Raw genomic sequence first — 13097 nt, forward strand, 5'->3', positions numbered from 1 at the left:
GGAGCTGGCGGTTTCTAGAGGGGTAAAAAAAACAAAAAACCAAGAACACTAGAGTCTTGGAGAAAGTTAGAGCTCTTTCTTCCCTGCTCCCTTCCCCGACGGACCAGCCCCAGAGCTGCACCGCCCTCCCACCACAAACCGCTCACCCTTGACTCTGACCTCGTTCTTCCTCTGGGTCCCTTCCTTCTGTGCTGGGGACACAGTGACTGGTGGATGGAGTGTGCCCGCCCTGCCTCCAGACTGCCCAGGGGCTGGAGAAGAGGGAAAAGCGGCCAGGAGTCACCTGCCCCCGGTTATCCAAAGACGAGAGGACACCACAACGGAAATGGGTCGAGACCCCTTATCCCAGACGCAACGGCCTCAAGGTCAACCAGACCTGGGCTTTCTCTGGCTCAGCGGCTCACTGTGTATGTGGTACCACCCGAGGGAGACTGAAGTGTTTCACGAAATCCAAGAAGACTTCATAACCCGCTCTCCTCAGCTTTTAATGATCCTTTTTAACAATGCAACAAACACCCATGAACTCACCACCCAAAACAAAAACTAGAATCTCGATGGCGACCCACATCTGACCACACGTCCCCCATCTCAGCATCCTACCCTGCCACCCAAATCCTCACCCTGAATCCCATATTTATTCTTCCCGCGCTTCCTTTTCATAATGTAGTATTGCAAACACGCGTGGAGAACTTGAGTTGCTTTTAACTTTATGAAAAGGAAACCACGTTTATGTGATGGGACATTTTTCACCGGCTGTTCTGTTTCAGAGATCCGTTCATATCGTGATGTGGGGCGATGGTCCCTCCGTTTTGACTGCCGTGTGATAGTGCATTGCGAGAATTTATTCGTCTGCTCTCCCATACACGGGCGCTTGGAGGTTTCTCCGTTTGGGCCACCGTGAACAGAGGCCTTAGAAATATTCTGCCATGTGTCTCCTGTTGTGGACAGGCAAGAATTTCCCCGGGGTGCATACTTCGCGGGAGGAGGCTGGGTCCTAATTATGATTTGCACACGCTCAGCTCTGAAAGATAAAAGCAGACTGCTTTCACACTCACTCACATCCCCACCAGCGGTGTGAAGAGGGGTTTCTCTTTCCCCATAGTAGTTACACTTCATGATCTACTATGCATTTTACTTGAGTGTTTGTGTCCTAGCTCTCTCCACCTGCACCCCCATGTCAGCAGGGATTTTTGTCTCTTTTTTCACTATTCTTTCCCCAGTGCCTAGAACCGTGTCTGGCACATAGGAGGTGCTCAATAAATATTTTCTGATTGAACAAATGGATGGCCCAAAACAAGATCTGAGGACTAATATTAGATATTATTGGAGTATTATTATTATTATTATCAATTTCCTGGAGATAGGCTGACTCTCTCTCTGCTTCAATCCCCTGAGTCCAGGGAAACGACCATTGGCCAAAACTACTGATGCCTGGGCCCCCAGGCCACCTAAGTCAGAGCTTCTGAGGGTGGGGCTTCCCTTCCCATAATTCCCCATGCTGGGGCTTACAAGGCCCTACATCATGGCCCTGCCATTTCCTCTTGCTCACCCTTGTTGGTCTAAAATAACATCGCAACCCACCCACACTAAGCTCTTTCTAACCTCTGGGCCTTTGCACAACCGTGTCCCCTCTGCTCCCCCTCCCACCCCACTTAACCACACTAAGACTCTGAATCTTTCAGGGAGTAGCTGGAAATGTCACCTCCTTTGAGAAGCCCTCCCTGGCTCCTGAGACCTGGTAGAACCCCTGTGAGAGACCCTCATGATATCCTGAACTTGTCCTTCATGGCTCTTGCAAAATTTTGTGATCACACTTTGTATGACTCTCTGCTTCATGTCTCAGTCTTGCCCTAGACTCTGAGATGCAGGAGAGCAGGAACCAATTCTGTTTTGGTTATTCCCGTGTCTTAGCACATAGCCCAGTGTCTGCCCCATAGGCAGGGGCGAATATTTTTGGACAGATAGATGGACAGATGGATATCTGAGTGGATAGATGGATAGAGTTACAGGTGGATAGGAGGAAGGAAGGAAGGAAGGAAGGAAGGAAGGGAGGAAAGAAGGGAGGGAGGGAGGGAGGAAGGAAAGATGGGAGAAAGGAAGGAAGAGAGGAAGGAAGGGAGGAAGGAAGGAAGGAAGGAAAGAAAGATGGGAGGAAGGAAGGAAGGAAGGAAGGAAGGAAAGGAAGGGAGGAAGGAAAGAAAGAAAGGAGGAAGGAAGGGAGGGAGGAAGGAAAGGAAGAACGAAAGAAAGAAAGAAAGGGGGGAAGGAAGGAGGGAGAGAGGAAGGAAGGAAGAGAAGAAGAAAGGAAGGAAGGAAGGAAGGAAGGAAAGGAAGGGAGGAAGGAAAGAAAGAAAGGAGGAAGGAAGGGAGGAAGGAAGGGAGGGAGGAAGGAAGGAAGGGAGGGAGGAAGGAAAGGAAGAACAAAAGAAAGAAAGAAAGAAAGAAAGAAAGAAAGGAGGGAGGGAGGAAGGAAGGAAGAGAAGAAGGAAGGAAGGAAGGAAGGAAGGAAGGAAGGGAGGAAGGAAAGAAAGAAAGGAGGAAGGAAGGGAGGGAGGAAGGAAAGGAAGAACGAAAGAAAGAAAGGAGGGAAGGAAGGAGGGAGGGAGGAAGGAAGGAAGAGAAGAAGGAAGGAAGGGAGGGAGGAAGGAAGGAAGGGAGGAGGGGAGGAAAGAAAGATGGGAGGAAGGAAGGAAGACTTGCAGGGATGAATGCATAAATGATGGATGAATAGGACGCATGGAGGGATAGATAAGTAGATAGATGATAGATAGAGTGATGGGTGAATGGATGAACAGATGACGGAGAGAACAAAAACTGAGTTCAACTCCAGCTGCCAGCCTCCCGTGCCACCATAATGGCGCGCAAGAACATCCTGGATGGTGCTCTCAAGAGCGCCAACAAGGCGAAGAAGAAAGGCAAAGCACAAGTTCCTGCCTGCCATGCTCCAGAGTCATGGTCTGGTTCCTAACCGTGAGGGTGAAGCATGGTTGTGTCGGAGAACTTGAAATCCTAGTTATCACAGAAGGAGGAAATCGTGGTGAACCTCGTGCGCAGGTTAAACAGTGCGATTGGCCTGAAACTTGATGTACAACTCGGAGATCTAGAAAAGTGGCAGAATAACGTCCTCCAACTCTTCAGTTTGATCTCATTGTGCGACCTCGGCTAGGATCGTGGCCGTGAGCACGCAAGACAAAAACACGCAGAAGAGAAAACCCTGGAATGCTTTTTCGAGGGATGTAATACATACATACAAATTTTTTTTTTTTTTTTCCTGAAAGAGCTTGTGATTAATTGCTTTTGTCCTATTGGCTTCTCCACTGGTGTCTGAGCCACCTCCCCAGCGGATGGTGGCTCCCGGAAGGCCAAATTCCTTTCCCCTCCTTGAAATCCCTTTCTCCCAGGGTTCCCTGGGAGCAGGGCTTTTGCACTTTCGGATTTTCCACAGCCCAGCGGAGAGGGGCCAGTAGGGCCGTGCCACACCGGATCCTTAGCCGGATGCCGTTCATTAGTCACTCAACAAACACAGAGGCAGCGCGGTGCTGGGGGAGTTGCAAAAGGATTTGGGGTTCAAACCCCAGCTCTGCCACTTCTTTCCTGTGGGAACCTGGGCAGACCACTTAACCTCTTTGAGCTTCAGGAGGTGTTTTTTTTTTTCCCCATCTGTAACAGGAGGACAATATTCCCTACCTTGTGGGGCAATTATGAAGACTAGCATTATGTAAGTGCTAGACACACAATAGGCACTCGATAAATGCTAACCATTATGTAATGGGCACCGGCCACACCACACACGACGAATCAGACACGGCCCCTGATCTCATGGATGTCTCCCTGTAGCAGGGACAGCACTGAAGTGGCTAATTGCGATAGAGACTGGTCACATCAAGGTAGGGGCAAAGGAACACAGAAGAAGGCAGGGTGAGTTCAGGAGAGGCTTCCCGGAGGACGCGGCATTCAATCAGATCTTAAAGAGCATTGTACAGTCCCAGAGTCACGCGACTGACTTGCTGCTAAATTTCCATATGACCTTGAATTAGCTGCTTCCCCACCCTGGGGTCCCCAGATCCCCTTCTGTAACAGAAGGGTTGTTGAGCACCAGCTCGGAATCTAAGTAGAGCCCTGCTTCCCAGAAAAAGGCACCGACACATCAGTCGGTCTGTGACGGGGGAGGGGGGCCCTCATGGACCCCCATAAAGCCACCCTAGACTAAATCCCAGTCACAGAGAGCTTTTTCCCTTTAGTCTATGGCAGGCCCAAGCAGACAATCACTGACTCGATCTGGGAAAGTCCATAGACACTGGGCTGCAGGACAGAGCAGGGGCCCGGGGAGGGGAGGTCACTCCAGCTGGCTGGGGAACCGGCCTTTGATTCTGGGAAAGCGCCCCTGAGCAGCCGGCCCCTGACCTCACCTAGTTTATCGCCATCAGCCCCGGGGAGGAAGAGGAGTGTGGGCCGCTCTGGGCAGGCTCCCAAACAGGCCGCTGACCCCCGGTCTGCCGCCCCCAGCTGGAGTTCCCGGACACATCCTTTATCTTCCCTAATCTAAACACCCGCAGGCCACAGGGGTGGTCCACCCCCTTCGCCGCTAATGCGCGTCCTCAGCTGCATCCAGCCTGCCAGAGGAAGGAGAGCTGGCCTTCCTTTCCAGCCAGCCAACCTTCACCCAGCATTTATGAAGCACCTATTGTTTGCAGACATCTGTGAAGGAGATGGGGAGGGCCTCATCTTACCTTCCCTCCAAGGTCTCTGCCTCCCGGCCTGGGGCCCCTAAACTCCCCTTGGGGGCAAGATGCTGTTGCTATCCCACTCACCCGGAGCAGGTGGGTGTTTTGGGGAAGTGACCTCTGAACCGGCTAATGCGGTGCGGAAAGAAGAATCAGTTCCGGGTTGGTGTCTGGGCACTGCTTGAACCCGCTGTGTGATCCTGGCCGTGTTCCTTGTCCTCTCTGGCCCTCAGTCTTCCCGTATGTACACTTCCCATTCCGCAAAGATTCCATTCGGCTCTGAAATGGGCCTTGTTAGCCCTCCCCGCTCCCCTCCCCCAGAATAACGGAAGGAGAAGAGAAAGCTATGCCCTAGAATGTGCAAAGATCTTCCTTCAGGCAGATCGCATTCATTAATTCAAGCCTTTATTGACCACCTACTGGGTGCCAGGCCCTGGACTGGGCAGTTGGAACGTGGAGGCGACTAGGATTCAAGCAGGCGACCCACAGACACCTCCCTCTCCCAGCCTGGCTTCACGCATGGGGTCAGGAGACCCCCTGGGGTCCCAAAGTGAGGGGGGCGGCTAGCCAAGGATTTGGGCCCCCCCCCCCCCCCCCCCCCGGGATGGGATGCGCTTGTCAGCGCCCGCGGCGCTTTGGGCCCGGCCTGTCTCCTCCCCTTCCTCCTTCTCCGCCCCCTCCCCGCCCCTCCCCGGAGCTCCGCCGCGGCCACCTCCCACCCGCGGGATCCCGGCGTCCAGAGCCGGCGCGTGCGTCCGTCGGTCGGCCGGGTAGTCTGTCCGCGCGGAAAGCCCAGCGCCCCGGCGTGCGGCGGCCGCGGGGCCTGGGAGGGAAAGGGCGCGGAGGCGGGACCGCGGCTCCCTCCCACTCCGGGGGGAGCCCAGGAGGCGGCGGTGCTGAAGCGCCAGCGGAGAAGGAGGCAGCACAGCGGAGAGGCGGTGAGAGCGCGGGGCGCTTATGGACCCCACCCCCGGCTCCTGCGGGGGGCCGGCCGCGCGCTCGGGGGAGGGCTGGGCTGGGGAAGGGGGGCGCTGGTACCCCCAGGGCGGGAAGCCGCGACCATCCGGCTCCCGGCTTCGCCTACGAGGCGACGCGACCCCCGAGGGGCCCTGGGCCGCGCCTGCATCCCCGCGCATCCCCGCGCGCCCTGCATCCCGGCCCCGGCGCGGGCCCCGGGGGAGGGGCGCGCTCGGGGAGCTGAGGAGGGGGCGCCGCAGGCGTGGAGCCTCGGAAAATCGCGCCCGCGGCCCGTGCCCTCCCTTCGGGCCGACCCCGAGGGAACGCGGGCGGTGACCCCTCGAGCCCCCCTTGCCAGCCCCCCCATCGGTTCCCCATTGTTCTCAGCCGATCGCTCTCCCGGGAAGGGGGAGGGGGTGCTGCGCTCTCCTCTTAAAGGGCCCTCTCCCCTTCTTGTCTCCCGGCAGGTCGCGAGCACGAGTGGGGTGGGGCGTGCCCACGGGCCCCCGCCCCCCTCGTCCCCCCCGCCCAGCTCCGGAGCCGCAGCCGGGCCGGCGGGCCAGGGGTCCGCGGCGCACCCTCTCCCGTGCGTTCTTCAGCCAGCCAGGCCTACCAGGACGCCGTGTGAAGCAGGAACAGGGGGGACAGGGACGCCCCCTTCAGCAGGAGCCGTCGGAGGGGCGGACCCGAGACCAGGCGAGCAGCCCCGCAGGAGCCAGGCTCAGGGTCTGGGACGCAGTCGGGAGCGCAGAGGGCCGGCTGGGCGCCGCAGAGCCAGCAGGCTGGCCCGGGCCTCCTGGGTGACAGGCCCTGCGTGGCTGGCTGGGAAGAAGTGACTGGAGACCTGCAGGAAAGAGACTGGACCTAGAGGAGGGGCGGCTGCCTCGCTGTCTTTGCTGAGCCCCGGGGACCAAGGAATTTAGAGCAGCGTTTCCCCGTCCTGAAAAAGACGTTTGCTGTCCAGAGCAGCACCCTTTATCTGAGACAGCGCTGGGGGCGGGGGTCCTTGGGGCCTGGAACCCCACCCCACGCTCCTTTAACTGGGGCCTCTGGGCCTCACAGAGGACCCCCGGGTTCGCGAGGAGGCCTTCGGGGTCCTGGCCCCTGCGGCTGCAGCAGTGGCCATGTCAAGGCCAGGCCAGGGTGTGATGATGCCCGTGAACGGGCTGGGCTTCCCACCGCAGAATGTGGCCCGGGTGGTGGTGTGGGAGTGGCTAAATGAGCACAGCCGCTGGCGGCCTTACACGGCCACCGTGTGCCACCACATCGAGAACGTGCTCAAGGAGGACGCCCGTGGTTCTGTGGTCCTGGGGCAGGTGGACACCCAGCTGGTGCCCTACATCATCGACCTGCAGTCCATGCACCAGTTTCGCCAGGACACAGGTGAGCAACCCCACCCCACCCCGCCCCACCCACCCGGCCGGCCAGGCCGAGACGGACAGTGTCACCATCACTGTTACGAAACACCGCCTTTCGTGGTGGGATGCTAAAATCCCCGCGGCATCCCCGAGGAGGGAGCCTGGGAGACTGCTCTGCTGACCCAGCCTTGCTCACCTCCCCCCAAAAAGGGATAGCCTCGCCTAGTCCAGCTCAAGACTTGGGTTCCAGTCCAGCCTCTTCTATGCGTGGTAGGGCCTTGGCTGAGCTCCAGCTCCTCTCTTAGCCTTGGTGGGCCAGTGTCTCCCACAGCTGTGTGAGGATCGAGTAAAATCGCGCTCACTGAGCCCAGAACCTAGAAAACCTTAGCACTCCGGGAAAGGGCTTTCCATGCACTTCCTCATTGGATTCTCTCCCAACAATCACAGATCCTAATACTACTGAATTATTATTATTATTATTACTATTATTATTAGGAGTCCCATTTTACAGATGAAGAAACTGAGTCTCACAGAAACCAAGTGATTTAAAAATTTGGAGCGGGGATTTAAGCCCAGGCAATTGAGTTCCAGAGCCAACACTCTTGGCTGGTTTCCTGTACTGGCTCCAGATGTTGGTGGTGTTGGGATGGGTGTGAGGGCGGTTGGTAATGGTGGAGGGAGGGGGTGAGGTGGCTGTGATGGAGACAGTGTCGGTGGCAATGTCAATGATAGTATTGACTGTGGATTTGGTGGTTGTCTTGGGGGGGGGTAGCGTGATGGGGCAATAATGATGGGGAGAATGAGGTTAGTGGCCGTCTTGGTGGTCGTGTGATAGGTAATGATAGTGACAAATATGGTGAGGTCCACGCTCAGCATTCATGTTCTGGAAGCATGCCATCCCTGTGGAGGTCTCTGGGGGTCGTCGCTTGCTGGTCTCCGACCAGCTTGGTGGGCAGTGGGGGGTGGTGAGTGCCTGCCTCAAGGAAGCTGCCAGAGAATCCTTGGCACCTTTGACCCCAGGGGCCGGCTGAGGGAGGTTTGGGGGAGTTCCTGCGAATCCCTGCTCGACAGAACCGCACGTAACAGCCGTGGAGATAGTAGGACACTTCCCTGCTCTCCAGAGCTGTTCAAGACGGTAGCCGCTAACTACAGGCAGCTATTTAAATGTATGCTAATTAAAATTAAACTTTAAAATTCGGTTCCTCAGTCCCACCAGCCGCATCTCAAGTGCTCCATGGCCACGTGCGTCTCAGAGCTACCATCTTGGACAGACAGCATAGGTCCAGAACACCGTCATTATCACAGAAAGTTCTAGTGGGTAGCTACGCACTAGAACATCGCTTGGTGCTAACAGAGTGGTGCTAACCGAGTGTGGAGACGCAGATGAATTCCTAGCACGTGGTTTCGGCACATCTGTGATTCCACAGCTCCAGCATTGAGTGTGGTCACTGGTGGTGCCAGGCATTCGTTCATGCTGTCATACAATCACTTATTGATCTCGCTGGGCGTCAGACCCTGTGCTAAGCACTAGAAAAACGCATGGACCAAGACAGACCGGGTCACTGGAGGACCTACACTGGAGGTCCCAGGGAGCAAGCAGTCACGTAATGCACAGATAACCGGTTGCAGGTCTGAGAACATGAGATGAACCCCGTGTACGGGGGGTGACAGACGATTAACCTCAGGAAGAGATGTTTGAACGGAAATATGAAGAATGAGTGAGTGGGGCAGTGTTCCAGGCAGAGGGAGCCGTGCGTGCAAAGGCCCTGTGGCAGGAAGGAGCTGAGTACATTCAAGTCCGCTGTGTTAAGAGTGCAGTAAGTGAGGGAGAAGTGGTGCAAGCCGAGGTTGGAGCAGAGCCTGGACAGCCATGAAAAGGGCTTTGAATTTTCTCCTGACGGTGGAGAAAATCACCATTAACCCTCATGCCCATTCTTCCAGAGAGGCGCTGAGCCCCAGATGGAGAAGTGAGAAATGCTAGGCGTTCCCTGCCCTATTCATCTGGTTTATTCTCTAACCTTCTCTGCTGGAGGGCAGGGGTCTGACATCAGGAGGAAGTGGGTTTTCTCCTTGGCTTGGTGTTTGGCTTTCTGCAGGTTCAGAGCCAGCTCTGGGTGTGGAAATTTTCCAGGGCCTGGCTGGGGGTGGGGAGGGGCACTTGGAGGCAGGGATAACCCCACCCAAGGCTGCCACGTTGGCCCCCTGGTCCTTGGCCCGCTGTTTCAGGCCCCTTTCCTTTCCTAATCCCAGCACCCCCACTTGGGCCCGTAGCTCCCCAAACTCCCTCCATTCCCCCTTTCAGCAGGCCCCTTAGTCTCAATGGCAGCCCGTTTATGGTTCAGCTTTGCTGAATCCCCCAGAAGTTCAGCGTCAGCTACTCCCCTACGCCTCCTCCCCAGGGCTGTTCACCCACACCTACCCCCTGTTTGCCGGAAAAGGGAAAAAACCACTCATCCCTCAGCAGGCTCCTGGGAGCCTGCCAAGACCCCCCAGTAAGGGAGGAAGGCCTGGAAACCTGTGGGGTGGAGGGGGGCACCTTGGTTGTGGAAAGCCGCTGGAGGGAGGGGCAAAATGCCTCCCCACCAGACACATTATTCTGTGTTCCCCACTTCTCCCGGAAGTAACACAAGTCAAGAAAGGACATCTTGTCCTCGCTGTTGATGGCCCAGGAAAGAGCCCCAAGCAGGTGTCCTCAGCTCTCTAGGCCTCACTTTCCATCTGTGAAATGAGTGAGAGCATCACTCATTTGGGTTGATGGAGAGAACGAAGCGTATTTTTTTATCCCACAAACGTTGACTAATCCCCCGCCATGTGCCTCGCATGTACTAGATACGATAGATGCACAAGAAGTGGGTAGGAGGTCCTCAATCTTGGAAAAGATTATGATTCTCCCTCGCATGCACTTTCTCTCTCTCTCTCCCTCTTCCCCACCCCACTCCCACCATCACACACGCGCAAAACAGTATAAAGCTATAAAACCAAAAGCTCACATACATGTACTGAAATGAACACAGCTTCTATCTAGATTTTCTAATTGTAAAATTCTTGATAAGCTCCCTGAAGCCGAACTTTAATTTTGGGGGGAGGGAAGGGGCAGTGTGCCTCAGCTTTGCCAGTGCCCTAACACTGGAGCCGATGGGCTTTCTGACAAGGTCAGGCAGTAAATATCTTAGCCTTTGTGGGCCATACCGTCTCTGTTGTAAGCGCCACCCTCTCCCTTGGCGATAGAAAAGCAGTCACAGACAGTCAGCAAAAGGAACAACTGTGGCCGCGTTCTAATGAAACTCGTTAGGGACCCTAACACTGGAATTTGTATAACGTTCACAAGTCATGAAATATTCTTTCGTCCCCCCCACCCCCAACTATTGAAAAGTGTAGAAGCCACTCTTAGCTCTCGAACTGTGCAAACGCAGGCGATGGGCAGATTTGGCCCACAGGCTACCGTTCACCAACCCCACCAACCCCTGCCCTGTTGTGCTCTCAACCTGCCCATGGGGTAACACAGCCCTGCGACACCCGTCAGAGCCTCTACTGAAATACACGCCTCGCGGTGTGGGCCAAGGTGCGTACGCGTGGGCACACCCACGCACACGGCACCAACCCGCTAGTATACCACCGACGCCCAAACGCCCTGTCTCTGTGCCTGTCGCGCAGCCGGCGGAAGGAAGCCCAGGTGTGAGGCTTGGACCACAGGAGAGAGGCCAGGCCCGGTCCCGTGGGGGCTGCTGTTTGTTCAGCCGGTGCCCCCTCACCTCTTTCCTGCCGGGCTGTTTTCATCACTCCCCGCGGGAGGTGAGGTTCCCTTTGAAGCCCTGCAGGTCCAAGCTCACGTGTGGAGGGGAATGCTGTGACCCTGGGCCACGTGATGTTCGAGCACTCACCGTGGCGTCCCAGGCACAAGGCTGGAAGGGAGAGCCAGAGTCAGGCAAAGCACAAGGCGGGCGCCCTCTTCACAGGCGTGTGCTCCGCAATATGTTGACCTTCTTGCTGTATCGCGTGCTGTGTCCCCCAGCTTTCCTCATCTTTCTCTGTGTTGAGCAGCCCCCTGCCACAGGCAAACCAGGCGTTCACAAATGCGAAGCCAAGGTCAGTGGGCTCGCCCAGGTGGTTGCAGCATCCGGTGGCAGAGCTGGACCCAGGAGCCATCCGGGGTCGGCTCCCGCCAGCAGCCGGGAGATAATTCGGGAACCGCTTGCTGCCCCCCTGGCAAGGCCACAGCTTCCCTGAAGGTTCGTTGGCCCCCATCCTGCCATCGGGGTGACAGCTCACCCAGACTCCAGAGTTTCCACCCAGTCCCCACAGCTGGACAGAGATATGACATAGCCACTTCCCAGCTAACTTCGAGATTCCTCCCTGGACCTCCATGGCTGGGGATAGAGGGACGGGCCAGCTTTCTGGCTGATTGGTACCAAGCCCACATCATTCCTTCTCTGGGTAGCTTGGGCTCCACTCAGCCCTGGTCACTGCCCTCATGTGGATGTCCTATCTGAGGACATGCTTAGGCTGTGGGAAACCAGTGAGGCTGCCCAGAGAGGGAAGCTGCCATCACCAGGGCAAGCACCGCCAGAAATCAGGCTCTTAGGCAGGCTATTGTCAATGGAGAGACTGAGGCCCAGAGAAGGCGGGCCCGAGGTCACACAGCCAGCCAGCCCCAGCGTGGAACCCAGGCCTCTCGGACAGGTCTCAGGGATGGAGAACAAGGTGACCTTCGGTGCCGGGCTGACAGAGTCCCCTCCCCCTTCTCCCTCCAGAGCTCTGCTGGGGCTTGTTGTCGGAACGGCCTATGTAACCCCAGAGGCCTCCAGCACCGGCTCCCTAGTCACAGGACCCCTGGGGACCCTCTCCCAGCCAATATGTGTGTGTGTGTGGGGGGGGCTCCTGTGGCTGGGCCTGACAGCAGAGGCCAGAAGGATGATGTATGTTTGGGCAGGGGGGTGGGGGGGATCCATCCCATGGCAGCAGCAGGTCCAACTAATCTGTTCATGGGTGTCTGTCATTATCACCTGTCACACGGCCCATATTCACACCGCTACGGACCCACCCCCTGGCCCCTGGCTGCTTTTCTGGCTTCAGGAGCTGCTGATTCTTTTTTTTTTCTTTTTACGTTTATTTCTTTATTTCGAGAGAGAGCATGCACACACGTGCACGTGAGTGAGCAGGAGAGGGGCAGAGAGAGAGAGAGAGAGACAGGACCCTTGCCAGAGTGGTTTCAGAGCTTTGCGAAGGCGGAGGCAGACACATAGCATGGGAATAGCGGTCGAACCCTCTGACTCGGATATAGAGCTGAACTGCAGGCTGGCCCCTTGCTAGCTTTGTGACCCTGGGCAAACCTCTTAACCTGGGAGCCTCCGTTCCCTCCTCTGTAAGGGGGGGAGTAACGATAGTGCCTACCTGAGAGGGCTGGCGTGAGGATTAAATGAGATAATATAGGTAAGAGCAGGAAGAATATTACTTTGGACGTAGTTATCACTCAAGTAGGACAGAGGGTTACATGCTTCATAGGAGAGGTGCGGGTTGCCTTGGGCCAGTGACGCGGGCAGCGTGTGCCTGGGGGCTCTGAGAGCGAGGACTTCCTCAAGGAAGAGTCCTCCAAGAGTCTGTATTGTTTGAGGAGCACTTCCAGGTGGAGGGAGCTGCATCAGGAAGGTCCTGGAGGAAGCCTCAGGCCTGGGGTGAGGAGGGAGGCTGTGCTGGAAGAGGGGAGGGGTAAAGGGGGCCTCTTGGGTCCCACTGGGCATCGCCAGGCTGCCAGCTGCTGCCCTTTAGCGGGCGGGCCCCAGGGGACCCAGAGCCATGCTGAAGGACCAGCCTCGTTAATCATGGGCCCTTGGAGGCCAGAGCTGAAGCATGCTGGGGCCGGGGCGGGGAGGGTGGCTGATGCAAGCATATCCTTGCAGTCCATCGGGCTCCCTCCACCCAGCCAGGGGGCGTCACCCCATTTTACACACAGCAAAGCTGAGGCTCAGAGGGTGGGGAGCCTCCTGCCAGAGCTCGGAAGAGACGGAGGGACATTCAGATCCAGGCCTGCGGCGCCCACCCCATGCGAGGCCGGGCGGTC

The 13097-nt window shown here is 56.7% G+C and overlaps 1 protein-coding gene across 1 annotated transcript in view; it reads left to right on the forward strand.

Annotated features, from left to right (window-relative positions):
- The first annotated feature begins 5442 nt into the window (after window positions 1-5442).
- The window catches only part of DTX1 (deltex E3 ubiquitin ligase 1), a 35243-nt gene continuing 27588 nt past the window's right edge, over window positions 5443-13097 (forward strand). The window contains exons 1-2 of the mRNA XM_045458261.1: window positions 5443-5662; window positions 6149-7064. Coding sequence (XP_045314217.1) covers window positions 6806-7064 — 259 coding nt within the window. The 5' untranslated portion in view covers window positions 5443-5662; window positions 6149-6805. The remainder of the gene's footprint in view (window positions 5663-6148; window positions 7065-13097) is intronic.

Source organism: Leopardus geoffroyi, chromosome D3, assembly GCF_018350155.1.
Source record: "Leopardus geoffroyi isolate Oge1 chromosome D3, O.geoffroyi_Oge1_pat1.0, whole genome shotgun sequence".
Classification (NCBI taxonomy): Eukaryota; Metazoa; Chordata; class Mammalia; order Carnivora; family Felidae; genus Leopardus; species Leopardus geoffroyi.